Genomic DNA, 24,013 nt, shown 5'->3' with positions numbered 1-24,013 from the left:
GCAGCCTGTTAAAGTTTACAAAGTGTCGCCAGGTGTTGTTTCTGCTCGTCATGTTGGTTGCCTTCGTGGCCGCGTTGACTCGGACACAGCAGGAGGACATGAACTTACACCAGATAAAGATGCAAAAACCCTGCCGAGGAGCAAAAAGTACGGTTTGTTCTGTCTGTACCGTCAACTCGCAGCACGGTGATTAAAAAACGTCCCGAGACTGTTATTGGTAAATCCTGAGGTTAACTCTTTACTCAACTGCTAGTCTGTTACACAAACATGACTCAAGGTTTGTTCAAGCTGACTTTGTTGGGATTTCTTTGACTTTGTGTTTCATAATTGAGACTGAAGTCCAGACTAAAACATGTACATTCACGTGTACATTCATGTGCTGCTCATTTATGGGTGTTTCCCCTGTTAAACCATCCACATGAAATATGGAAAAAATGTCTATGTAGATGTTAGAGCTGCAACAGTTACTGGATTAATAGGTTAGGCGTCACATATTAAATTAATCAAGTATTTCATCATTAATAAATCTGCTTGTGTAATCTTGAAAAGAAAAAGAGTCCAACTCCAGCTTCTTAAAATTGAATATTTTCTTTTTTTGTTGTTGTTGTTGTTGTGAACATAAGACATTTGAGGACGTCATGTTGGGCTTTGGGAAACACTGAATGCCATATTTCATCATATTCAGCATTGTTTAGACCCAAAAAACTAACTGAATAATCGGTCTGTTGTCAACTATCAATCAGTAAACTGTTTTCTTAATCGAATAGTCGACATGAGTACGTTTTTCTGAGCCAAAGTCCTTATTCTCTGATTGCAGCTTGTTAAATCTGAATATTTTCTGGTTGAATTTATTCACTCCATCGTGACCGTAAACTGAATTTGATGATGTCATTTTGGACTTGCAGAAACATTGACTGACATATTTTCTAATTTTCTTACATTTTATAGACCACACTGTTAACTATTAATGAGTCAACCGTAATCATATCAAGAAAAAAGCCACAATTCTCTTTATCCAGCTTCTTACATTTGTGTATTTTCTGGTTTCCTTCTTCTATGACAGTAAACTAAATTTTTTTGGGGTTATGGACAAAGCAAGACATTTGACATCATCTTGGAGTTTGGGAAACACTGTTTGACATACTTCATAATTCTCTGACATTTTGTAGACCAAACAACTTATCAGTTTTGTTTTGTCTATTTATTTAACCTTTATTTTACCAGATAAAAGTGTTTGAGAACCAGTTCTCATTTGCAAACATGACCTGGCCAAGAGGCGCCAGCAAATTAGTTCAATTAGTTCTCAAATAATTTTTTCATCATGTATTAATTGGCTTGTGTAATCTTTGACAAAATAAAATAGAAAAGTAACAATTCCATGATTCTAGCTTCTTAAATCCAAAAATGTCCTGGTTTCTTTATTCTGCTTTTACAGTAAATATCTGTGGATTTTGAACAAAACAAGACATTTGAGGATGTCATCTTGGGCTTTGTGAAACACTGATTGATTTTTTTTTTTCCCCATCATTTTCTGACATTTTATGGACCAAACAAGCTATCAGATTATTGATTAGTTGATTGAACTGTTTTGATGATCAGTTATTTAACTTGAGTGATTTTTCTATGAACAAAAGTCCTGTATGACACTAAACTAAATATCTTTCAGGATATGAACAAGACGTAAGATCTGAGGACAATCTTCTGACATTTTACTGACCAAACAGTGAAATGATTAATCGATTAGTTGTCACGTATTAATCACCAACTATTTTGATAATTAATCGGCCTGAGTGAGCTTTTTAAAGACAAGAAAGTCCAAATTCTCTGATTCCACCCTCTTAAAATTGAATGTTTTCTTGTTTCTTCACTTCTCTGAAACTCAATATCTTTGGGTTGTGGAAAAAACAAGACATTTAAGGACATTACCTTGGGCTTCGGAAAACACTTGACTTTTTCATAAACTAATAAATCAAGCTATTAATTATTAACCGATCAAGTTTTGATAATTAAATTATTCGGCTTGAGGAATCTTTTTATCCAAAAAGGTCATCTTTTTAATAATGAAAGTTAGATTGCATCATATTAAAATTAAATATTTTCTGGTTTCTTTACTCCACTGTGACCATAAACTGAATATCTTTGGGTTGTGGACAAATCCAAACATTTGACGGCACCATCTTGGGCTTTGGGAAAGACTGATTGACATTTGTTGATAATCATTGTCGATGGAATTGATTGCCAACTGGTTTGACTATGGAACAGTCAGTTTGAATAATTTTTTGAGAAAAAAATCTCTGATTCCAGCTTGTTATTTTTTAAAATATTTTCTTGTTTCTTTACTCTTCTGTGACAACAAACTGAAAATATTTTGGATTGTGAATTAGGGCTGCCACAAACGACGCGTCGACGAATCGCCTGAGCACGATACGTCATCAAAAGCAGAAGTGAGCGCGCAATGCAACAGAAATCACCGTCCGAGTGGAGCGCAGAACACGCATGGACATCCGCGCTGTATCGTGCATATATAGTATATGCACGATGCGGCGCGGATGTCCGCGCTGTATCGTAAACGCGGATGTCCACGCTGTATTGTCCGTATATAATATATGCATATACTATATATGCACGATACAGCGCGGATGTCCATGCGTGTTCCGCGCTCCACTCGGACGGTGATTTCTGTTGCATTGCGCGCTCACTTCTGCTTTTGATGACGTATCGTGCTCAGGCGATTAGTCGACGCGTCGTTTGTGGCAGCCCTATTGTGAATCAAACAAGGCTTTTGGAAAACTGATTGATTAATGATTTTTGATTGTTTTCAGACATTTCACAGACCGAACGACTAATCAATTAGTTTTCAACTATTAACTGTAGAACTATTTTGATAGTCAAGCAGTCAGCTGGAGTAATCTTTAAGGGAAAAAAAACATCCAAATTCTATGATTTCAGCTTCTGACAACTGAATAGTTTCTGGTTTCTTTGTTCCTCTATGACAATAAACCAAATATCTTTAGGGTCGTGGACAAAACAAGACATTTGAGGATGTTATTTTAGCATCTGGAAACATTGATTTCCCGTTTTCTGACATGTTATAGACCAAAAAACTGATCAGTTAGTTGAGAAAACAATCCACAGGTTATTAAACAGTGAAAATTTCCATTAGTTTTAGCCCTAGTGGACACATAGGAACTTACATTAAAGTCACATCTCTGTCAGAGCTGTATACTTCTGATAAATCACATCTTCAAGCAGTTAGGTAAGGTACCGAAAAGTTGATGATTGATAACCAGAGCATAAAGTAAATTGTTATAATTTATGTTGTCTGAATATGATTATTCTGGGCTTTGAAAACAGGGTCCACTTCCCCTTTTTGAGCATTGTCATGACAACTGAGGTGTCTCCACGGAAACTGGTTGAAATGAGGTGGCTGAAAGCTGAAAAAAAAGCTAATAAGTGAGAACAGGAAATTATTAATTTTCTGTTGGTTGCGGACATTTGCAGAGAAAATTACACACAAACATCTGAAGCCGATGCTGCCGATGGTGTACCCTTACATAACAAAATATTGAACCCTCTCTGAAAGTGCAGCAGGGCCAGTTTTAAAGGGTTAATTGAGCCATCTAATCAGTAATTGCTGACCGAGCCTTACTCTTTCTCCTTAATTCATTATTAAAACTCAGACTCTTTGGTGGCTCTACAGGAAGGGGCAGAAACTTGAGACAGTGCAGTGCAGAGGAAAGGAGGAGACTTGGTGAGATCAGATATTCATTTGGGAACGAGGGCCGGAGGAACGTGGAGTTTATTATGAGATGCGTGCGAAGGAGAACAACATGATGGTTGCAGCGTGTTCAGGGGAGAAGAGGCGAAGGAAGGGTGAATAATTGAATTCTTCATACAGCGAGGCTGTGTTTGGGTCTGTGCTGGGATGGGAAATATGGGCCATGCATTCAGCAGCGACAATAAGGGCTTTATTTCATGGCCAAGCGTTTCGCGTGTGTGTGGTTTAAAGAGCATGTTTGTGGAAAAGTGTGAACTTGTTTAGAGAGCTGCTGAAGAGGCACCAGGGGAAAATATGTGATGCATGATTATGTATTGCACCTCAGTGAAGCTAAATACCCTCTTGGGGAATATTTCTGTGAGGTGGTTTGCATTTAAACTGGTGTTTTTACAGCGTCGTCTTTGAGGTAGTGATTGTTTTTGGCTGCTATTGTTCTTTAACAGAGACAGAGTGTCTGTTGATCCTGTTTTGACTTTTATTTAGAGTTGCCAGTTGGCGATGAATTATATATGCAGTGACATAAGTGCTCTGACAATGCAGACCAACCTAAAAATTGCTCCATCTCTACTGTTAATGTATTATTTACAGTTGGATTGCTCTCCACTCCTCTAGATTGAGATCCTCTGTGTCAAAAAGATCTAAATCTTTTGTGTTATAGCCAAGATAAGATTTCAAGATGTACTTTAAATATATGTTCAAAATGATCATACTTGTCCGCTTTCACTGTACAGTGATTTAAACTGGTAGCTAGTTCATATGTGAGTCAGTACAGAGGGGCTTTGGAGCTCAAATGTAATGACACTTCTTAAAAATATTTTTAGTTTTTACTATACCTGTTGGTTGTCCTTGACAGCGGAAACATCAGAGGTCACATTGACTCGATTGTTATCGCTAAACAAGCACATCTCGTATTTCAGCTGGTAGGATGCTTGATTGAATGTCCTTCCAGACACATTGTCTGCAAAGTTCAAAATATCCTGTTTTTACCTCAAATGAAAGTAAAAAGTGGTGCACAGTAACTACTAGAATCTTCTGTTCATTTACTATCACATCAATGTCAGTTCAGAGTGTTCATTTCTGTGTATTGTCACCTCAGCTATAGTTTTAAATTGCTGGGACATTAAAGTTATTAAGCTTGTTTTCCTGGTTTCCACCTTTACATAATTTTATTGCATTTACTCACTATTTGCACATCAGACAAACTTCTGAAAATAATTTCCAAATATTGCTACCAGGAACTTTGCAGAATGTCCTTGCTTTTTGTTTATGTTGACTGTGCATATTTCATTTTAGCTAATGAGCTCTGAGCTTTTTGCTGAATCCACAGGGGAGCATGGTTTCCCACAGGACATTCTGTAGTTTTTAAACCACTCAGATCCTGACACACTCCTCATTGTAGCTTGTGGATGATGAACGTAATATCTGTATATCACTGAACTTACCCCAACTCAAAATGACCTGAAATGCTCAAATATCTCTTTAAAAGTGTCTGCTGCTTTTCCCACTTAAGGTTAGTGGTTTATTTCACAAAGACTGTTAATTGTCTTGATGTTAGAAGGTGGGTATTGTCTCTTCTTCAAGACATGACTGGAAACCTGTAATCTGTGCAAACACAAGCAGGAAAATCACTGAAACTTAAGGGTTCTCTTCCCCTTACACATGTAATCAGAGCTGAGAAGAAGCAAATAATTTGATATCAACAACGGTTTCATGAGACTGTTGTTCATAAACACAATGTTCAGCTTGAGTGTGGGACCTTGAAATATAAATGAGCACCAGTTACATTCAGAGACTTGCCAAACAAGTTAGACATGCTGATTAAGTCTGTCAGCTTCAAGTAAAAGCGGTCTACTGGATATTTAAATCTGGTGTTTGTGGACTGGTGCATAAGTAGCAATGCGTTCTGTGTCACCCAGCAATGTTTGTTTTGCCATAGTTGAAGTGGGGAGCAATCTTAGCGACAGAGCCATAGTAGGCTACAGTATCAAGGGATGTGATGGGACCAGTCGCAGAAAAAACTGCAAAGGATCTAAGACCAGATTCTGATGCTCCAGATAAATAGGAAACTAAGAGGAAGGATTGCAGTCATACATCGTAGGCTATAGTGGTTGTGTAATTACTCTCAGTCCCACAAGAGGGAGACACAGCAGCCTTAAAGACCACAAATCACCTTGTGAATTTAATGTAGAATATTTTCTGTCAGTTCATTAAAAAAATGAAAAAGTCACGATCAGAAGAGCAACAAATGGTAGCTAATGTACAGTAAAAGCCCTGCATTTATGCGGCACCTTACCAGCAGAATTGAAAACACAATCAGATCCCAAAGTTCTCACCGCAGAAGTGAAATGGAATGTGAATCGACAAAAGCAGTGTGTACACAGTATAATTTGATATACACATGTACCTAGTCACATTTGTTTGTCCTGTTGTTTTATCCTGATGAGCCAAACCAAAGATGGATGGAAATATGTGTATAACTGCTTATGTTGTATCTGTTGCAAAGCTCACCTGTATATAACAATATTTTCTATTATTGTCCCTGCTGAATGAACTACAAAAACATAAACACGGCAACATTGTGGTCACTTGCATGTCCTGAGGAAGTGGGACTTTCTGGCTACCTACTCAGTATTCTGCCTGAACAGCACAACAAAGCTCTGTTGCAAACAAAGAACGATTGATACATGAGCCTTTTTTCCTCAACTTGTTATCTTTCTCCCCATGTTTCATTTTCTCAAGCTATTGTTTTCAGGATTTCTTTTCAAATTTTCTAACGATGTTTGTCGAATTTGATCATACAAAGCAGCTTGTAATGCTGATTTGTGTTTCAGATTTCAAAAACATTGCTGCAGTCCATTATATACACATATATATCATAATGGGCACTAAACAGACAGTTCCATGAGGTTTGAATGCATATTGTATTTGCTTCTCTGCTGATATTTGTCCTTGTGCTCGTCCCCAGGCCATAGGAGTGATCTCATCCAGCCCACATCTGACAAAAAAGATGAAGACGATATTTCCATGACCTCCTTTGGTATTGCCGTGCGAGGCCTCCCCCTGGCCTTGGCATCCATGACTCAAGGTGCCACCTCTGACTCGCGCTTCCACCCAAAATGGCGGGCGATTACCGTGGCGACGCTGCTCGCTTTGGTGCTCATGTTATATCTGCACCGGACAGTCGGGGACAGGGACACTCCAACCAAAGGTTACTACCGCAACAGGGTTCACAGTTTTCAAATGCACAGTGAGGGCGAGGATGACACCCTCAGGAAAGCTAACAGACAAACTGCACAAAGCCTCGCTCTCCGCCACAAATGGAAAAAACCTTACAATGACACATACCCGCTAAGTCCACCTGAGAAGACACTGCATGGTGTCCGCTACCGCATAGGTGTCATTGCAGACCTGGACACAGCGTCGAGGAGTGCCAAGGATCAGACGTGGTTCAGCTACATGAAAAGAGGATACCTGACTGTTTCAGATAGCGCTGACAGACTGGAGGTGGAATGGGACGCTGAGACAGTCACCCTGGAGAGTCATCTGGCAGAGAAAGGACGAGGTATAAACACTTATCATATTGATATGTGTCACTGAGATGGGAATATGTGGGTTCATTTAGTGTCTGATCATCTCGGTTGCAGGTATGGAGCTGTCCGAGCTGGTGGCCTTCAACGGTCACCTGTACAGTGTGGACGACCGTACAGGTGTGGTGTACAGGATCGAGGGAAGCCAGGCCGTCCCCTGGGTTATACTGCCTGATGGTGATGGCTCCGTCTCCAAAGGTCAGTCTTCTCTGTACCTCTTCAAGTTTCAGATTTACTGCTTTTTTAGCAGGTGGCCAGAACATGTACAACAACCCTCTGAAACCCAAAAACCCCCTGGTGGGTTTGAAAGACATGCTATTTTTTTTTATTAATTGCCTAAGTTGCACAGCTTATAAACTGTAAAACGGAAAGAATAATCACATTTTTAGATTTCCAACAGTTCTTGATCTGTTCATCTGTGATCTGATGTGCTGTTCCAAGTGCAAAATTAATAAAACCTAAACTTAAAACCTTGATTTTTAGTCAAAATCACTGTATTTCATGTGTTTATGTATTTACAGGTTTGTCACAAACATATCATTTTCACTAACCGGATTCTGTAAAGTACAAAAAGTCTGTGTTCCTCTGCGCAACTATGAAGCCATTAGTGACTGACATGAGACAAAAATTTATGGGCTTATTAGGCTTGATTTGAATTGAACAGGTAGTGATTGAAACTAATTGAAAATGTAAGTCGGAAAATATCTAAAGTACATGAAATCACCATTATTTATCCAGTATTGGAAAATAGTGTGGGCAATTAGAGAAATGATTCCAGGTTTTCTCAAATTTTGCGATATAAACTTTGTTATTCTACACAAAGTTATCTCTTTACCTTTAGCAATGACTGTGCTGTTTTCAGAGGAGAAGGACTTCATATTGCAGTAAAAAATGTCACAGGCTTAAGAAATGCCCAGAAACTGCTTGAGGATCAGAGGGTCAAAAATAATTTACATCTGAACCAAATACTTTCTTTTAACGGCACAATGTTTTTATTCACTGAAAAAGAACAAAATTAGCATCTGTGATTATTAAAGTGGTTTTAAAACGGCCAGCGCATCCTTTCTGAAGCTGGCAAACAAAAACACGACAAAGACTCAGGAACTTTGCGGAACATTTTAAAGTGCAATTGTGTGTCTTTTCTCATTTCTGTCTTGGTTTGTTTTGTGCAGGATTCAAGGCAGAGTGGCTGGCAGTGAAGGATGAGCAGCTGTTTGTCGGCGGTTTGGGGAAAGAGTGGACCACCACCTCTGGGGAAGTCGTCAACAACAACCCAGAGTGGGTGAAAGTTGTTGGCTACAACGGTGACGTGGAGCATGAAAACTGGGTGCCACACTACAACGCCCTACGGGGCGCAGCAGGGATCCAACCACCAGGTGCTGACACAGATCTTATTTTTTCACACGGAGGGAGTACGAACTCCATCCCATTTAACGTTCATTGGATGCCACTATTGTATTTGCATTTTACCAACAAAAAAACACCTGAATTTACTGTTTTATTTCTCATTAATGTTCAATTCTATCATCAAATTTGGAGAAATCTAGAATAAATTGTCTATTTAAATGTATCTAAAACTTGAAGAAGATGGCATATCATTGCTATGTTGCTGAATAATATTTGCATTTCTCCCTCTAATGCAGTCGCATCAAATTCATCACAGCTCTCAGGAGCTAGTGTGGTTTTTTGTGTGCCAACAGTCCACAATGTTGAAATTAAACAGCATTTTATCAAACACATTACTGTTTGTACACTCAGTTCAGCAAAGCTGCATCTATTCTGCTCTACTTCTTGTATTATTTTGTCCTACAAGTATATAAACCAATACTATTTCCTGAATGACAGGTCAGCCCTATCCCTTCTCACAATCAAACTCTGCTCTAAACAAAGGAGGTGCATCAGTTTGTGACCAGATGTGAATGTGTCTCTCCCTGTCCTGCATTGAGAAGAGTGCAGGACAGTTTGCATTTAGCCTCAAACATGAGGCTCAGCAGAAAAACCTCGATGTGTTCCTGTCTGAGTGCAGAGCTCACAAACACAAATGAGCAAATAAACATTTTTATGATTTCTGTCATCCATATCTTGACAGTTGGACAATGTTGTTTTCCATATTTTAATGAATGATTTTAATTTTACAAAGTGGAAATGACACCCATGAATTTTCACTCATATTTATTCCCATTCCCTCTCCCATCTACAACTGTTCTTGTGCTGTAGGCTACCTTATCCATGAATCAGCGGCTTGGAGCGAGCGTCTCCAGCGCTGGTTCTTCCTCCCTCGCCGTGCCAGTCACGAGCACTACGATGAGACTGCAGACGAGCGTCGAGCCACCAACCTCCTCCTGTCCTGCCCTGCCGACTTCAGCCACATAACCGTACGGCACGTTGGGCCGCTCAACCCAACTCACGGTTTCTCCTCGTTTAAATTTGTTCCCGACACGGACGATCAGATCATCCTGGCCTTAAAATCAGAGGAGGACGCCGGCCGGATCGCCACCTACATCATAGCATTTACACTAGACGGCCAAGTGCTGATGCCCGAGACAGAGATAGGAGATGTGAAGTATGAAGGGCTGGAGTTTATTTGAAAGCAGCAGCAGTTAGCAGATTGAGAGAATATTACATTCCCTTCTGGTTTTACTCTGAGAAGCACAAGACAATTAAGTGTCATAAACTACAGACCTGTAGATTGATGACATCAAGTTGTCACCAGTCAGCCTGCAGCAGATAAGATTTTTAATGTTTTGAAGTTGTAACTGCTTCATATCAGCACTGCTAGAGCTTCATTTTCTTTAAACCTAGAGTTAAACAGCTGAGATTTAAATTGATATTGTTGATATTCTGGAGCATTCTGGTGAAAAAGGTTTGTAAACTAGGAGTCGTCAGTCTGTCAAACACCAGGAAAAAGTGAATTTCCTTTTCTGCAAGGACTCCAAACTCTGCTGGTCAGACACTCAGGGGAACAAGGTAAAAGAGCATAAAAAATAGGAATGAATGTTCGTACATTACTTGAAATACTACGCTTACTCATTGCATTACGTTTTAATTTACCTGTTTGGAAACACTGACCTTTCTCTCATCTTCATGTGGCATTTATCGACCGCTCAGCAAACTACAGGCGATAATTTTTTTCTGGTTCAGTTTACATTTGTTGATAAACTGAATTACAGAAGCTTCTCAAGGCAGAGAACAAATGAAAGACCAGCTGTTTTATTTAAAGATTAACCCTTAATATATTCCTTTTGTATCCTGTAAAACAGAATAAACTTTCTTATCTGCTTTAAATGTCTTGTCAGGTTTGACTGCACTACTACAGACACACAAAATCTAAAGTCACATCCTGTATTTTATTAAGTCTTTCATTGTGCTGCCTGAAACAACAGTTCATCTAAAAAATAATCACTATACATTTTTGTGTCTTTTCATGACAAATTCCAATGCCTTGTAGAGTAACAAGGATCAGCTTAACATGCTGCAAAGTTAGTGATTACACACACAAGAGTTTCATCTCTAAACACTTTAAACCTGAGGAAAACCTTGTGAGCGACCGTGTTTACAGGCTTGCTGCCATGACGAGGACGTCCTGAGGTAGACCGTCCATTTCTATCTGTTTGAAGGAGCCAAGTTTAGAGTAAAAGTTGATCATCCTCCGATCGCTGTGCCGCAGCTCGCAAAACACTCCTTTGGACCCTGAGAGGAGAACCAAGACGGTGTTTAGAGTTCAGTTTGTTGGATAAAACTTGAATGACGAGAAGGATGAGAACACCAAAAACCAAGCCAAGGAACATCCACATATTAAAACAGAAGCTGCACACAGTTCAGATCCTGATATGTTTATACGGTATGTTAAAACTATCCTAATTCTCTTTAAAAAAAAAAAAAAAAAAAAAAAAAAAAAACAAGATTTAACTTTCAGGTGGCTCTATGATTCAAATAACAGGTTTGCAGATGTAGAACTGAACACCTCCCTCTTGTGGTGAATCTTTTTTGTGATCAAAGTTTGCTAAATTCCATGAGCAGCATCATGAATTGTCAAGTTCATAGCGGGACGCCTCGACCTACCGCTGCTCCTGATGGACGACAACAGCCGACGAATCATATGTTTGGCTGGAGACGGATCAGTGACCCGAGGCAGCACTTGTACAACAACCAGGGAGGGGAATTCCTTCAACACCGACTCACTTACTGCCCTCTACAGGCAGGAGATAAAACACAGTTAAGTGTTTTTTGCAGTTTATGGGAATCTATTGTGGAAATAAATGAGGTTTTTCATTTGATCACCTGGATTTTAGCTGCGGCAGGTTTGACGTCGGTGAGGGCCAGAGCGTAACCACACATCCCAAAGTCATCCTCCACCACAAGAGCACACTCAGGGGAAGGGGAGAGTTCACCGGTTGACAGGCTGAAATGGGTCACAGCGAGTGTTAAGATGAAAAATAATAACAAAAACACAAATATTCTGGACAGGACAAGGTTTCCTACCTGTCGCTGATGAGTGGAGGCTGTGCACCCGGGGAGGATGTGGCATCTCCTCCTTTCTGCATCTCCCTCAAAATCTTCTGCACCTCCGCCTAGGATAAGAAACATAATTATGTAACATCACGTCAGCATTTTAACTAACATCTGAATATCTGCCATCCTCACCTTGTCTTCAGGGCAGTAGGGTCGTATGCAGTAAACTGCTGTCATGAGAGGTTGTCTGAACAGGTCCCTGTTTCCATGTCCTGGCAGCATTCTCTAAAAGAAGAAAAAAACATTCGCTTAAATCAAAAATTTACTTTAGCTATTACAATGTTTCAGGGAGGATTATTAGCTTCAGTTAGAGTTAAATTATAGAAAACATAGAAACAAAGCTTGCTACTTGGGGGATCCAGGGAATCCATGGGCTTGCATGTGTGTGCTTTTGTCAGGCCACAATTTCACTTCAAAATTAGTCGGGTTAATCTCCATTATTATTAATTATTATTCTCGAAGCCTTAACTCCTAAATTAGTTAGGTTCAGCACTATAGTTAAATATACTTAAGGACTGAAGCTATTTTATTACATTAGTTACATTAAGCTCCATCATCAATGACACTTAGTGTAGTAATATCACATAATTTTTGGAGCATTTTAATCTCGAATATGTAAATTATTCATAAAATCCCTCCGTAAATGACACTATAGCATCTTAACCTAAATATTAGAATGTGTTAGGCTATTTTGGAACAGCAATGGCAATCTTTTACTGGAAAACACATTAACACAATGGCAGTTGTTCTAAATATGCTATATAAAAAATGGTGACTTGAATTGTCATGGAAACCCAGTATAAAGGTGTCATTACAGAGACTGAATGGGTAGGAATTCTTAGGAGTGGGTAAAAATTGTTAAGTGAACTGCGAACAAGTCTGATCCAATTTACGAATCAAAAACAGAACGTACTGGACCCCATCCGGGCTGCATAGACCGGGTTTGGTTGACAACTTGGACTACTGCGGGTATCTGGACGGACAAAAAAATATCAGCAAGATATTCCTTTGTCTTCTAGTCTGTGTATTTTGGGTGAGGCTTCTGTATTGAAATAATTAGATTCCATTAATGACTAATGAGTGGACCCAGGCCATCTTCATGCTGGGGCAGAAACGTTTAGTAAAAGTAGAGAAAGCCTCGTTTGCACATCTTTTTGATACACTTCTCCTAGTCAGCTGGCTGCCCTAGAGAAGAGTATCATATGTATAAAACCAAGCCGTCTATGGTGATTTCACCTCAGAAAACTAGCACCAAATGTTTTCATAAAGTCTGATTGACTGAGGGGTTCACTTTGTTAGAAGACCAGTTAATAAGCAGTGCTGTAAATTGCTATATTATCTATCTATCTATCTATCTATCTATCTATCTATCTATCTATCTATCTATCTATCTATCTATCTATCTATCTATCTATCTATCTATCTATCTATCTACCTACCTACCTATCTATCTATCTATAGTATTTTCTGTTTTACTGTCTGGGATCATGAGACCACTTATTATTGTTTCCATTTTCTGTCATATCAACACTTCAAACACATCTGCATAAATACAGTCTATGATGAAAACAATAAACTATTAATCGTCTAAATATGAATGACGGTCATCACTGCACCAGTTGTGTTACCTGGAACTCTCCAGAGAGTGCTCCTCTGAAGCGCCAGGGTTCAGGTTCATCCTGCATCACCTGGGCCGAGGGTTGGCCCTGGCCTCCTGCAGCCAAAAACATATTTAAAGCTACAGTAGGTAATGCTTTACTTTAACTTATGTATTTAGCAAAAGTATAATTATCAGACTGCTAATATCTACCAGTAATTCAAATTGTAGACTCTGCAGTTTCTGTGTGATAATCCACGTTATAATGTACAGGGATTGTTCACTGTGGTTGAGATACAAGTTCAGATTTTATTATGAAGGCTGCAATCTTCTAACGTTTTTGATTAATAGATTAGTTAGAATAGAAAATGGTGAAAAATGAGTGAGTTTGTCCTGAGATATCTTGTTTTGTCTACAACTCAAAGATATTTAATTTAATATTACAGAGGATTCCAGATTTAAAAGGCTGGAATTAAAGAATTTTGCTTTTGTTTCCTAAAAATGTTAATTATCAAAATACTTGTTGAGTATTCAAATTAGTGAAAACTAATTGATTAATCGTTGAAGCCATGCTTATTAATAATAATAATAATAATAATAATAATAATAATAATAATAATAATAATAATAATAATAATAATAATAATAATAATAATAATAATAATAATAATAATAATAATAAAGTAGAAACAGATGTAGCTTTAAACAGTGGGTTTAGTGTTTGAAAAGTGTTACTGGCATCTGTCTTTTAGATTACTGTGATAATTCATCTTTTTGTCACAGCATTTAATCTCTTGTTGATTGATCTTCACAGGAAAAGCTGAGTTTTCTCACCGAGTGTCTTCACGTAGAATCGAGCCATATCAACTCCGCTCTTGATGTCGCAGATGTAGTTGTACAGATCGTACAGGATGCTGCGGTTCGGGGCGTTTGACAGCCGGTTGAACATCTGCACCACCGCCTCGCACATGCTGTCAAACTTCTGCGCTCTTGAACGCCACTCTGCTGACTGAAAGACACCCAAAACTGAGGCCTCTGAATGAGGACAGTGTGTACAGAATCACCTGCATTACACGAACCTTACCTGCTCTGTCTCTGCCGTGGCAGCCTGGCCGTGGTTTTTGAGCCAGTCCAGCTCTTGCAGCATGGTTCTGGCTGTGGCGCCGTGTTCGTAGGGCAGGTAGAAGAGTTCTGACAGCAGCCTCAGGTCGTCCAGCGTCAGAGGCTCGGCGGTGTACAGCGGGTTCTCGTCAGGACTGGGGACATAGGAGCTCTCAGCCACGTCTGTCTGCATGGGCTCCTCATCTGACGGCTCCTTCTTGAGGCGAACTGGGGGTCGAGGGCCTGGAAGCAGAGAGCCATGCTTCTTCTTAATGTTGTACCAGTTCTGCCTTTTTATGTCATTAAGTGTCTTTTTTGAGACTCTACCTCCTGGCTGATCGGTGCTCATGAACTCCTGCAGCCAGTCAGTGAGGGCCAGCATCAGGGCTTTCTGGGGGCTGTAACAGGGGTCCTGCTCCTCATCACCTGGTGTTGGAGGTCAGACACAGTGAGACTGTTTACGGGTCTCTGAGTACAACCTTGTATTTGGAAGTAAACCAACAGAAGGAAATCCCAATGTCTCCAAAGATAAACAGCAGCACAAGTCAGCCTGCATTTCACTGATTGATTGTTGTGTTGTGTTTGCTGTGTCTGACACCTCTGAAAGAGACACGTGAGATGTTTAAAATGATCCATCAGAAAGGTGAATCATCAATCGGTCAGACCCTAAAATGTTTTCCCATCGTCGACGACAAAACAATATAAAGCCGCTTTCAGACATGCTCTCCTTTCTGTTAATCTGATGGCTTTATGTCTGCTCACGTTTCCATAAAAGCTGCGATAGCAACTGTATTACTTTCAGCACGGCACAAGCCTGAACTGTGCGCTGTCACATTAACACATAATCATGAAAAAGTGACAGTCTTGGAGTTGTATGAAGGGATTTAGGCTATTTCACTATCTGAGTACCAATCTTGTCCCAGAAACATCACAAAAGCACTAAAGACAAGGTTCTCATTCACTTTACAATTTCACATCTATTACAAACTGAAATATCCATAAAAATAAGCATTCACTGTGATGACTCAGATAAACGGGACTCACCAATAATAAAAGTAGTGAGCTTTTTCTCCTGACCAAACATTAACAGTAAATTAAGTTTGTTTCCAGCTGTTTAGATTATTTCCTCTGAGTTTAGTAAATATCTGAAGCATCTGTATGAGCATCTCCAAAGTAAAATTTGCATTTTTCAGTGTTCAAGAAATTAGAAATAAACTTTACTGTTAGTTATTTGAACAGCTTGATCAGCTGCTATTTATTCAGTTACCCTTTTGTTTATTTGTGCATTAATATGTATTATACACAACTTGATTCACTGTCCTCTCTGACACTGTTGTGAGTTTGTCTGAATGAAGCTGTGAGAAAATTAACGCAAAACTGACCTGAATAAGAGACACTTTTACAGCTTAATGAAGCAGCAATGAACCCATATCTGAAAAGGTCTTAAGACCACAGTTCAATGCCCAAAGCGACCACAGATTTAAACTTGTTTCTCCAACATTTCAGGGATCCACTGTTGTTTTTCCAGGTTACTACTGTTGGACTGAAGTACTGAAAATCATCTTTCAGGTTCTTTCTTTACTCAGTCACAGTTTTCTTGGTTGTGTAAATGCTGCATGATAACACAGTTAAAATCAGTGTCATTGCCAGTGAGTTTTTTTTGGTGTTCAATTATTCCTTGGTTTAAAAAAGGTCACTCACCCATTTCCACATCTCTCTGTCCTCCATCAGCAGGAGCTTTACACCACGTTGCCAAAGTGTGAATGGCCACAAAGTTCGGGTGAAACTCACAGTTGGGATTTGTGAGAACTCCTCTCAGTTTGGGAATCAGCTCAGTGGGTCGATCCTGTTCGAAAAGGAATTATTTTGTATTTCAGGATGCACATCCCAGAGGTCTGGATACAATCTAACACTGTTACAATGCAATAAAAACTTACCTTGTAGGGTCCAAGTAAAAGCCTTTGGGGATCGTAATCGTTGGCGTGAATATTGTCCCAGATGACTGGTGGCCTTTTCAGGACTGCAGACACCTCCTCTATGGATTCAACGGAGATTTTGTGGGAGACCACTTTTGGACCTAAATAATACAAATGGAAAATAAAATGAATGCCTGACAAGTTGCAGTTTACATCCACATCTGTGACGTGAAGACTTTCAAGTGTGTGAAATCATTTTGCAGAAATAAAAAACTGTCAAATTCTGATGGAACACATCAGTAGACAAAGTTTCAAATGTGGATGTTGCTACAAATTCTGAAAACGTGGATGCTTCTCACACAATTTCCTAATTTTGTTGTATGCAGAGCTTACAATGACAATAAAGGCTTTGTGATTCTGATTCAGCTTTAACCTGGCAGCACAGAACATCAATACAGTAACCCCAGTTTTAAAGAGGACACCCAAGATCAGCGTCACCAATTCAGTACGCGACCAAATATGAAATATAGTAACAATTTCCCCTCCTGTTCCCTAGTTACAGAGTTGAATAATGACCAAAATAGTGTTTTTGCAGAACATTGTAATGTCACAGTAAAGCTGACCTTTAACATTTTGTGTATAAAATGTCCTCACTAATCATTTATTACACATTTGTGTGAACTGACATAATTAGCACATGGATTCTTGACCTTTGGCCAAAAACTTACTTTTTGAGCCCACAGTAACATCTGACAACCAAAATCTAACTAGTTAATTAACGTTTATGTCAAAATTGAAGGTTCTTCTGAGATATTGCGTTCACAAGAGTGGGACAGACCAGTGGACAACACTAAAATATGTCTCCAGAAACAGCTGTTGTTGGCGCAGAGGCATAAAACCGTATAAGAGAACTGCATCAACAATAACTTCTGGAAAATTGAAGAGAAACAGGTTGAATTTACCCGTCCACAGAATGTCGATGCCAGGCAGGAGGTTCTCTCCCACAGCGTTCAGATATGGGGACAGGGAGACGGTGAGAGTACACTGGGAAGAGCAGTAATCTGGAATTAAGGAAAGCAGAAGAAAAAAAAATACTTTTTCTAGATTTCAGAGGCCTGTAACTCTCCATTTTTTGCTCAGGTGGACTGCAGATCATATTTATTCATGCTGGATTCGGTATCAGCTTCACTGTCTGACCTGTGGGACAGAAGAGGAAGGTCTCGGGTTTCCCCAGGTGCTGGTACACATCATTAGTGATGGCCACCTGAGCGTGGGCGAAGGAGCTGAACGCCTGCTTATCAGCCGCACACATCTCCCTCTCAATGTCGTCAAACAGCAAAGAGAAGGAGCTGCAGCCGAACTCCTTCACCTGAGGAGGAACAGGGACAAAGATTGCAACGCAGCAAGGTGAGATTCATGACAGCATTGCATTTAAAACGACTCACTGTGACAATCCTCAAAGGGTTTAGTCCAACAGGAATTAAACTTATTATCTGCAGCAGCATCAGTAGCATCAGCTGATCTACTTACGTTGAATCAGACGTTTCTATTTCACGGCTGTAGGTTCCGTATTAAGCGTCAAAAACAAACCCTGAGAGCCGAATAAAGCCGAATAAAGCCGAATACAACTAATGACTAAATGATCTCCACCCACCTGATCCAGTTTCCTCTTCAGAGCAGCGACTTCTTTGGGGTTGGAGAAAGTAATGTCCAGGCCAGGAGAGATCGCATAGACGAAGTCGACGTTGTGCTGTTTAGCTGCTGATATGAGGGCGATCAGTTGTTCTGGGAAGAAAAAAAGAGACAGCGACAAAGAAGAAGTGTTATTTATTGTGGAGGTAAATGATGCACAAGTTGACAGTTTCAGTCAGAGATCACTTCTGATGGTTGTAGGATATTTATATCAGCTGCTGTGTTCTCACAGTTTTAATGCTGTGTAAAATTTATGAGAACTACAACAATGCCAGAAGATCCAAAGTCCATCAGAGACAGGAGAGTTTCTGCAGGTTAAACTTCAAATCATCATCGCCGCTGCACTTCAGTCTGTGACAGTATTGATAACATCCAGGCAACCAACCAAGTCATTAAACAGCGTCTCTAAGGAGATAACGACTCACATAGCAGACAAGAAAAGTTGATAACCACAGTTTAAAAATGCAAATGCTTTTTGATTGAGTTTGTGATCGCAGCTGTACTCAGCTGTGAATAAGGATCCAAGTGTCAACATGTGCTCCAAAATTTAAACAGCGCTTCAGTTGTAGGACATCGGTAGTTTCATTTAACTGGATGTTGGATCCCATGCAGATTGAAAGCAACATGTTTCGTGCACTGAGAATCTCTCTGGCATGACAAAGTATGAAGGATATTTTAAATGTAGTTTTTCTTAAAGGAACTTTTGAATGATAAGTAATCTAAAATAATTAGGCAACCCCTTGGTGTTCTTGCATAAAATGACCAACTCAAATCATGCATGAGTCAATCTGTTGAGGGCCCGAGTTTTCTCAGCTTCTTCCATTAATGTGTAGTTTAGGTTTTAGAGTTTCTTTTTATTGGGCTGCAGGTGAACCAGGAGGGTAGAAGTGGCACATCAGTCCTGTTGCTGATGTGTAGCACCGGCTTTGAAAAGCTCCACTATCTCAGACTGGAGGTCCTGCAGAAGCCCCCACAACACCTCATTTATTCTTTGTTTAATAAATTCACACTGTGCTGCTTTTTCAACTCTGCTTCTACTTCATGCTGCTGCCAAGGATGGAACGGCTAAATAGCTGCAGCTGCACAAAGCTACTTCATGAATTTAGGGTTGACAATCTGCAGGAGGATCTCATTTGAAATGTTACATTTCTCAGTATTTCTCATATATGTATTTGTGCATGGGTTGTTTTCATGACGACCTTTAATGTTAAGGGACTGTTGCAAGTATTTCTAGAAAGGCTGACAAAGTTACAAGTTAGACTGGTCCAAGAAACACAAGAATTTGTGACTTCAAAGTGTGAACATGTGACTCTCACCTGCCTCTTCAGCAACGTACGGGTCTCTCCAGTACATCCTGTGTTTGTAGTCGTCTTTGGGGGCGTACAGGTACGTGTTCAAACCCCACTTCTGCTCCCTGTGAAGGACAACACCACAAACAAACAGTTACACTAACGATCACTGAGCATAGGGGTTGATCGATTATTATTCCTGGCCATTTTTCCAGTTGCCTGTATCATTATTCCCAACAAAATTATTCAGTTTCAAAATTCATTTGCTGCCTCTTTATCTGTAGCCATCACTCTGTAGTCTGGAGCAATGTCACTGTCTGATTGGTTAAAGCCCACAAGGAGTAGCCAATCAACACTGAGGCATAAAAAAATTCCTTCAAAGAATAGAATAGAATATGCTTTATTGTCATTATACAGTGTATAATGAAATTGGAAAGCTTTCCTTTTCAGTGCAAGAAATCTTAAAAAATAGTGCAGAACAGTCTATTTACAAATATACATATAAATAACAGTTTGAATATAAATAGCAAAGTGAATGAGGTAGTGGTGTATATTGCACATTTCACATGATATTGTTGGCTGGGTGTGAGACATGAGATGTGAGAGTTCAGGGCGATGATGGCTCTCGGAAGGAAGCTTTAAATTAAATTCACGCAAAACGAATAAATTAGGGCCTTTCAGAAAAATTCTGTGTTGGAGTTGCTCTACATTTTGTCTCCCAACATTTGTGTTTTTTCACAATCAATGAATATCAGTTCCAAATTTTGGTTACCAGTCCTCTTGATTATTAATAATGGGTACCAAACTGGAAAAAAAAGCAATGCTCATTGATCCTTAGATCTTATTTAAGTATACGTCATATTGCTGCAAATATTTTCCTACAGAAAGAACAACAAATTTTCTTGAAATTACCTTTTTTTCCCCGTAAAAATTCTGTTGACACGATATCAGCAGCATCTGCTTGATCAACCATAATCGGCATCAGGCTTTGAAACATGGAAGTTAAACTGAGCATAAACTGTCTAGAAACTTGCAGTAGCAGAAATTTGTGACACTGCAAATGGAACCTGAAGTTTGAATTTGCATTGCTCAGCTTGAATAATTGCAATAAAAACAATAATTTGAGTCTCATAAGTTGAATTAGAATTTCTCAACTTGAATAGTCGGAATAAAAATGAACATCTCGCAATTTGAAATGATTACATTTAAACCAATTGTCTGATCATAATAAATAGATTAAAGAAATTCTTGCTTGGGTAATATTATTAGTTCACTGCTGCTGCTTTTCATCCTGGAGCCAACATAAAGTGGCCACACTGCACAATCAGTAAGGAACATGTCATTTTTTGCAGTGCATTTCCAGTTCAGATCCTCCACTTCCTCACTCTTGGAGGTTTCCTACCTTTTAAACAGCTCGGTTCTTTGCTCCATAGTCCACGGTCGCCCATAAAAACCTGCATCAAGCAAAGGTCGCGTTAAACTGCAAATATGATCCACACATGACAGATATCCTGGATGCATTTTAATGCCAGCAGCTGGAACTTTTAACTTGCTCGGTCCAGGTCTGCTCACCTTCCACCACCCCGCAGATGAAGCGTCCAGCTCCGGTCTTTGGGTTCGACATGTTTTGCAGTAAAGTTTGTTCTCTCTCTTCTCCTGTGTTGCTTCAGACAGCAGCTCTACTCTGTGATGTCTCTGAACTTCAACCTGCAGCTTGTTTCACTTTTATTGCTCCGTCCTCTCGCACCTGCGCAGAACGGACGTGTTTAAAGCAGCACTGCGCATAATCATGCAAACCTGATCTAAAGTCTAAAAGCTGGAAACAGTCCAGTTAAGGAGGAGGAATGACTGGAGATGACTGAAATTCACCTCAGATTCATGCTGACTGAACGTGTCCTCACTTCCGGGTGGACGTCTTAAAGGGACAGTGTCCCCCCAGGCTTAACTCTCTTGTCCTCATTTACGGGCACCAAAAAATGTTGCTTCCTTGTCTGAAAAAAAAAAATCCAAAAATTCGGCCAAAAAATTCCCCAAATTTCTGAAAATTTGTAAAAACCATCAGGAAGGAAATTCCCTTAAAAAAAATTATTTTAAAAAAATCCCCCAAATTTGGCAAGAAAATTCTTGTAAATACGTTTTTAAAAAATTAGTAAAAATCTTCCAAAAATATAAATATATATATATAAACATGTATCAGTAAAACTTCTAATATTTTCTTTAAGAACATTGACAAAAAAATCAACAGGAGGGGAGGTGAATACTTTTTATAGGCATTGTGTAATACTCCAGTACTTTGAGGAAACATTTATGAATTAATCCAGATTTTTAGCCCCAATATCCAGCAGATTTTACAATCAGGATCAATTTCTGTCTCATGGGTTGTTATGCAACATTCAGTTGGAGGTTTTTTTGTTGTTTTTGAGAAAATCCAGCGAATTTCGCTGGATATTGGTTGATTTTTATGTGAATGTTCTTAAGAAACATTTTTAACATTTCTTTTTTCCACCAAAAAATTTTCAGAAATTTCCTAAAAATGTTGAAAATGTGGACATCAGAAGTTTCGCCGTGAAAATATATTTTTTTCTCCACGTTTTCTGGGGTGTAGGCAGAAAAATCTATTTTTAAAAAAACTAGGATAATAGCAACAATAAAAATATTAAAATGAAAATTAAATGGAGCATTTAAGATTTAAATAAAACAAACAAATTAACTAAAACAAAAGCAGCTGGAAGTAAAATTAGATGAAATTGTTAACCTGAATTGCCCAAAGGATGAAAACGAGGCAAGCTTTATATTGTTTTGCAGGTTATTCCACTTTGCAGATGCACAGTGAGTAAAAACAACCTGCTCCTGCAGCATAATCTGCTCATTTTACCTTGTATGTGAAGGGCCCCCATTAAAAGACAGTAATAACCAACCTCAGCATACATCTCAAAGTAATGGAGTATTACACAATGCCTATAAAAAGTATTCGCCTCTCCTCCTATTACTTTTCAACATTCATTTGCATCCATTTATTCAACCTATATTTAAACTATGACTAATAATAATAAAATATCAAAAATGGAGCCACACAAATAAGAAACCTGAATAACAGCAACAATAAAACAAACAAAAAACAATTAAAACAACCAATGAATCAACTTAAACAAGTGCTTTGTATTTTATTTTGTGTGGTATTCGAGGGTGCAGGAGCACAGTAAATAAAAACAGCAGGTACCTGTGTGTATATTAAAGGCTCATATTAAAATTCAGTAAAGGGGGTAAAAAAAACAGTAAGAGCCTTTTAAATAAATAAAACCGAGTGTCTGTCCTACCTTGTACAGAGGACCCAACCTTAGCATACAGCTCACAGTGGTGAGTATAATAATTATTACCAGTAATAAATACTGATGCACAATGATAAACAGCTTAAATGGCTTATTAGTCACCACTGATGTAAAAAAAATAAACTGTCAGCATAATACAACAGCACCCATGTTGGCTGCCTGTGTAAGTATTTTTACAAGGCAGTCTGTAGTATGATTTATTCCTGTAAAATAAAGATGTTTTTTGGCACAATTAAGTCACCAGCTTGGACATTTTCTATTTAAATGTCAGGTTTTCATTGATCCAAATCAGTGTGTCATTCGTACAATATTTTTTGCCACTAATAGTAGAGATGATCAGATTATAAATCAGATTCTACCATGTAAACCAGTTTTGATTTTAATCTGAATCAAGCATCATGTGTCAGTTATTCAGAACTTTAAAGGAGTGCATTTGCATTTGTCTTCTTTAAAAAAAACAAGAAAGGAGCAAAGGACTTTTATTTTGGTGAACCGTGTCACATTTACTCACTGTGCACAAATTTTGTTTTCTCTTTTACATAAACGGAGACTTAAACTGTTGCATAAAAAAAATCTCCAGAATACATGAAATGAAGTGTTGGATGCTCAGAATGTCCTGGGGAGGACATCCAGAAATCTGCTCACAGCGTTTAAACTACATCTACGCCAGTGTGTGTTGCTGTGTTACATTTACCTGCTCAAAGTCAGACCTGACACACCAGAGTCGACCACATTCCAGTTCAGCAAGTTGGACAAGAAAATCAAGACCCCCACCTCCAGGAAAAAAACAAAAACATTTGTCTTAGGTGAACCACTGATGCCAAAAGCAATTGACAGCAACATATTGTGTTGTATTTTATCTCTTAGATGAGTGAGAACCTTCATGAATGTGTCATTCTGCAAAGTGTAAGTGCCTGTCAGGTTGTTGACTAAAACCATCCATCCATCCAACCATATATTGCTGGAGTCTATCCCAGCTGATTTAAGGTGAAGGCAGTGGACACCCTGGACAGGTGGGCAGTCTGTTGCAGGGCTACATATACAGACAATCAACTATTCATTCCCTCAAAAACAACAAAAAAAACCTCCAACTGAACGTCACATAACAACCCACGAGACAGAAATTGATGGATAATGGGGATAAAAATCTGGATTAATTCATAAATGTTTTCTTTCTGGATTTAAATTGGAGCTTTTATGAATAGAGTTTGG

At 39.0% G+C, this 24,013-nt stretch overlaps 2 protein-coding genes across 3 annotated transcripts; one reads left to right on the top strand and one right to left on the bottom strand.

The window, feature by feature from the left end:
• On the top strand, window positions 1-10,650 carry cant1b (calcium activated nucleotidase 1b). Of its 2 annotated transcripts, none has more exons than XM_055009784.1 (5): window positions 1-147; window positions 6,744-7,340; window positions 7,423-7,563; window positions 8,538-8,741; window positions 9,583-10,650. In XM_055009784.1, the coding sequence occupies exons 1-5, from the start codon at window positions 51-53 to the stop codon at window positions 9,951-9,953; spliced, it is 1,410 nt and encodes a 469-aa protein (XP_054865759.1). In that variant the 5' UTR covers window positions 1-50; the 3' UTR covers window positions 9,954-10,650. The 2 variants fall into 2 exon arrangements, with proteins under 2 accessions (XP_054865759.1, XP_023146161.1); XM_023290393.3 differs by lacking the exon at window positions 1-147 and adding an exon at window positions 3,729-3,873.
• A 43-nt stretch (window positions 10,651-10,693) lies between these two features.
• Window positions 10,694-21,356, bottom strand: ogal (O-GlcNAcase like). The gene is made up of 17 exons (XM_023290391.3): window positions 21,045-21,356; window positions 20,875-20,926; window positions 19,500-19,597; window positions 18,146-18,276; window positions 17,689-17,860; window positions 17,454-17,552; window positions 16,513-16,652; window positions 16,277-16,421; window positions 14,903-15,001; window positions 14,559-14,818; window positions 14,309-14,483; window positions 13,506-13,591; window positions 12,010-12,102; window positions 11,848-11,936; window positions 11,647-11,767; window positions 11,428-11,557; window positions 10,694-11,055 (listed from the first exon to the last, which is right to left on the bottom strand). The coding sequence occupies exons 1-17, from the start codon at window positions 21,094-21,096 to the stop codon at window positions 10,919-10,921; spliced, it is 2,079 nt and encodes a 692-aa protein (XP_023146159.2). The 5' UTR covers window positions 21,097-21,356; the 3' UTR covers window positions 10,694-10,918.
• Between the last annotated feature and the right edge of the window lie 2,657 nt (window positions 21,357-24,013).

The sequence above is a fragment of the Amphiprion ocellaris genome, chromosome 4, assembly GCF_022539595.1.
Source record: "Amphiprion ocellaris isolate individual 3 ecotype Okinawa chromosome 4, ASM2253959v1, whole genome shotgun sequence".
In the NCBI taxonomy this organism is placed as follows: domain Eukaryota; kingdom Metazoa; phylum Chordata; class Actinopteri; family Pomacentridae; genus Amphiprion; species Amphiprion ocellaris.
Note: the sequence above shows the minus strand (reverse complement) of the source record. Positions and strands in the feature narration are given on the sequence as shown.

Bases quoted from the DNA above. Each gene is read 5' to 3' on its own strand.
- cant1b (XM_055009784.1), top strand. From the start codon at position 51: ATGTTGGTTGCCTTCGTGGCCGCGTTGACTCGGACACAGCAGGAGGAC. The intron at 7,341-7,422 runs GTATAAACACTT...TCTCGGTTGCAG, and splicing joins TCTGGCAGAGAAAGGACGAG to GTATGGAGCTGTCCGAGCTG. The intron at 8,742-9,582 runs GTGCTGACACAG...CTTGTGCTGTAG, and splicing joins AGCAGGGATCCAACCACCAG to GCTACCTTATCCATGAATCA.
- ogal (XM_023290391.3), bottom strand. From the start codon at position 21,096: ATGTCGAACCCAAAGACCGGAGCTGGACGCTTCATCTGCGGGGTGGTG. The intron at 13,592-14,308 runs GTGAGAAAACTC...TTTTGGCTGCAG, and splicing joins ATTCTACGTGAAGACACTCG to GAGGCCAGGGCCAACCCTCG. The intron at 11,937-12,009 runs GTGAGGATGGCA...TTCTTATCCTAG, and splicing joins CCTACTGCCCTGAAGACAAG to GCGGAGGTGCAGAAGATTTT.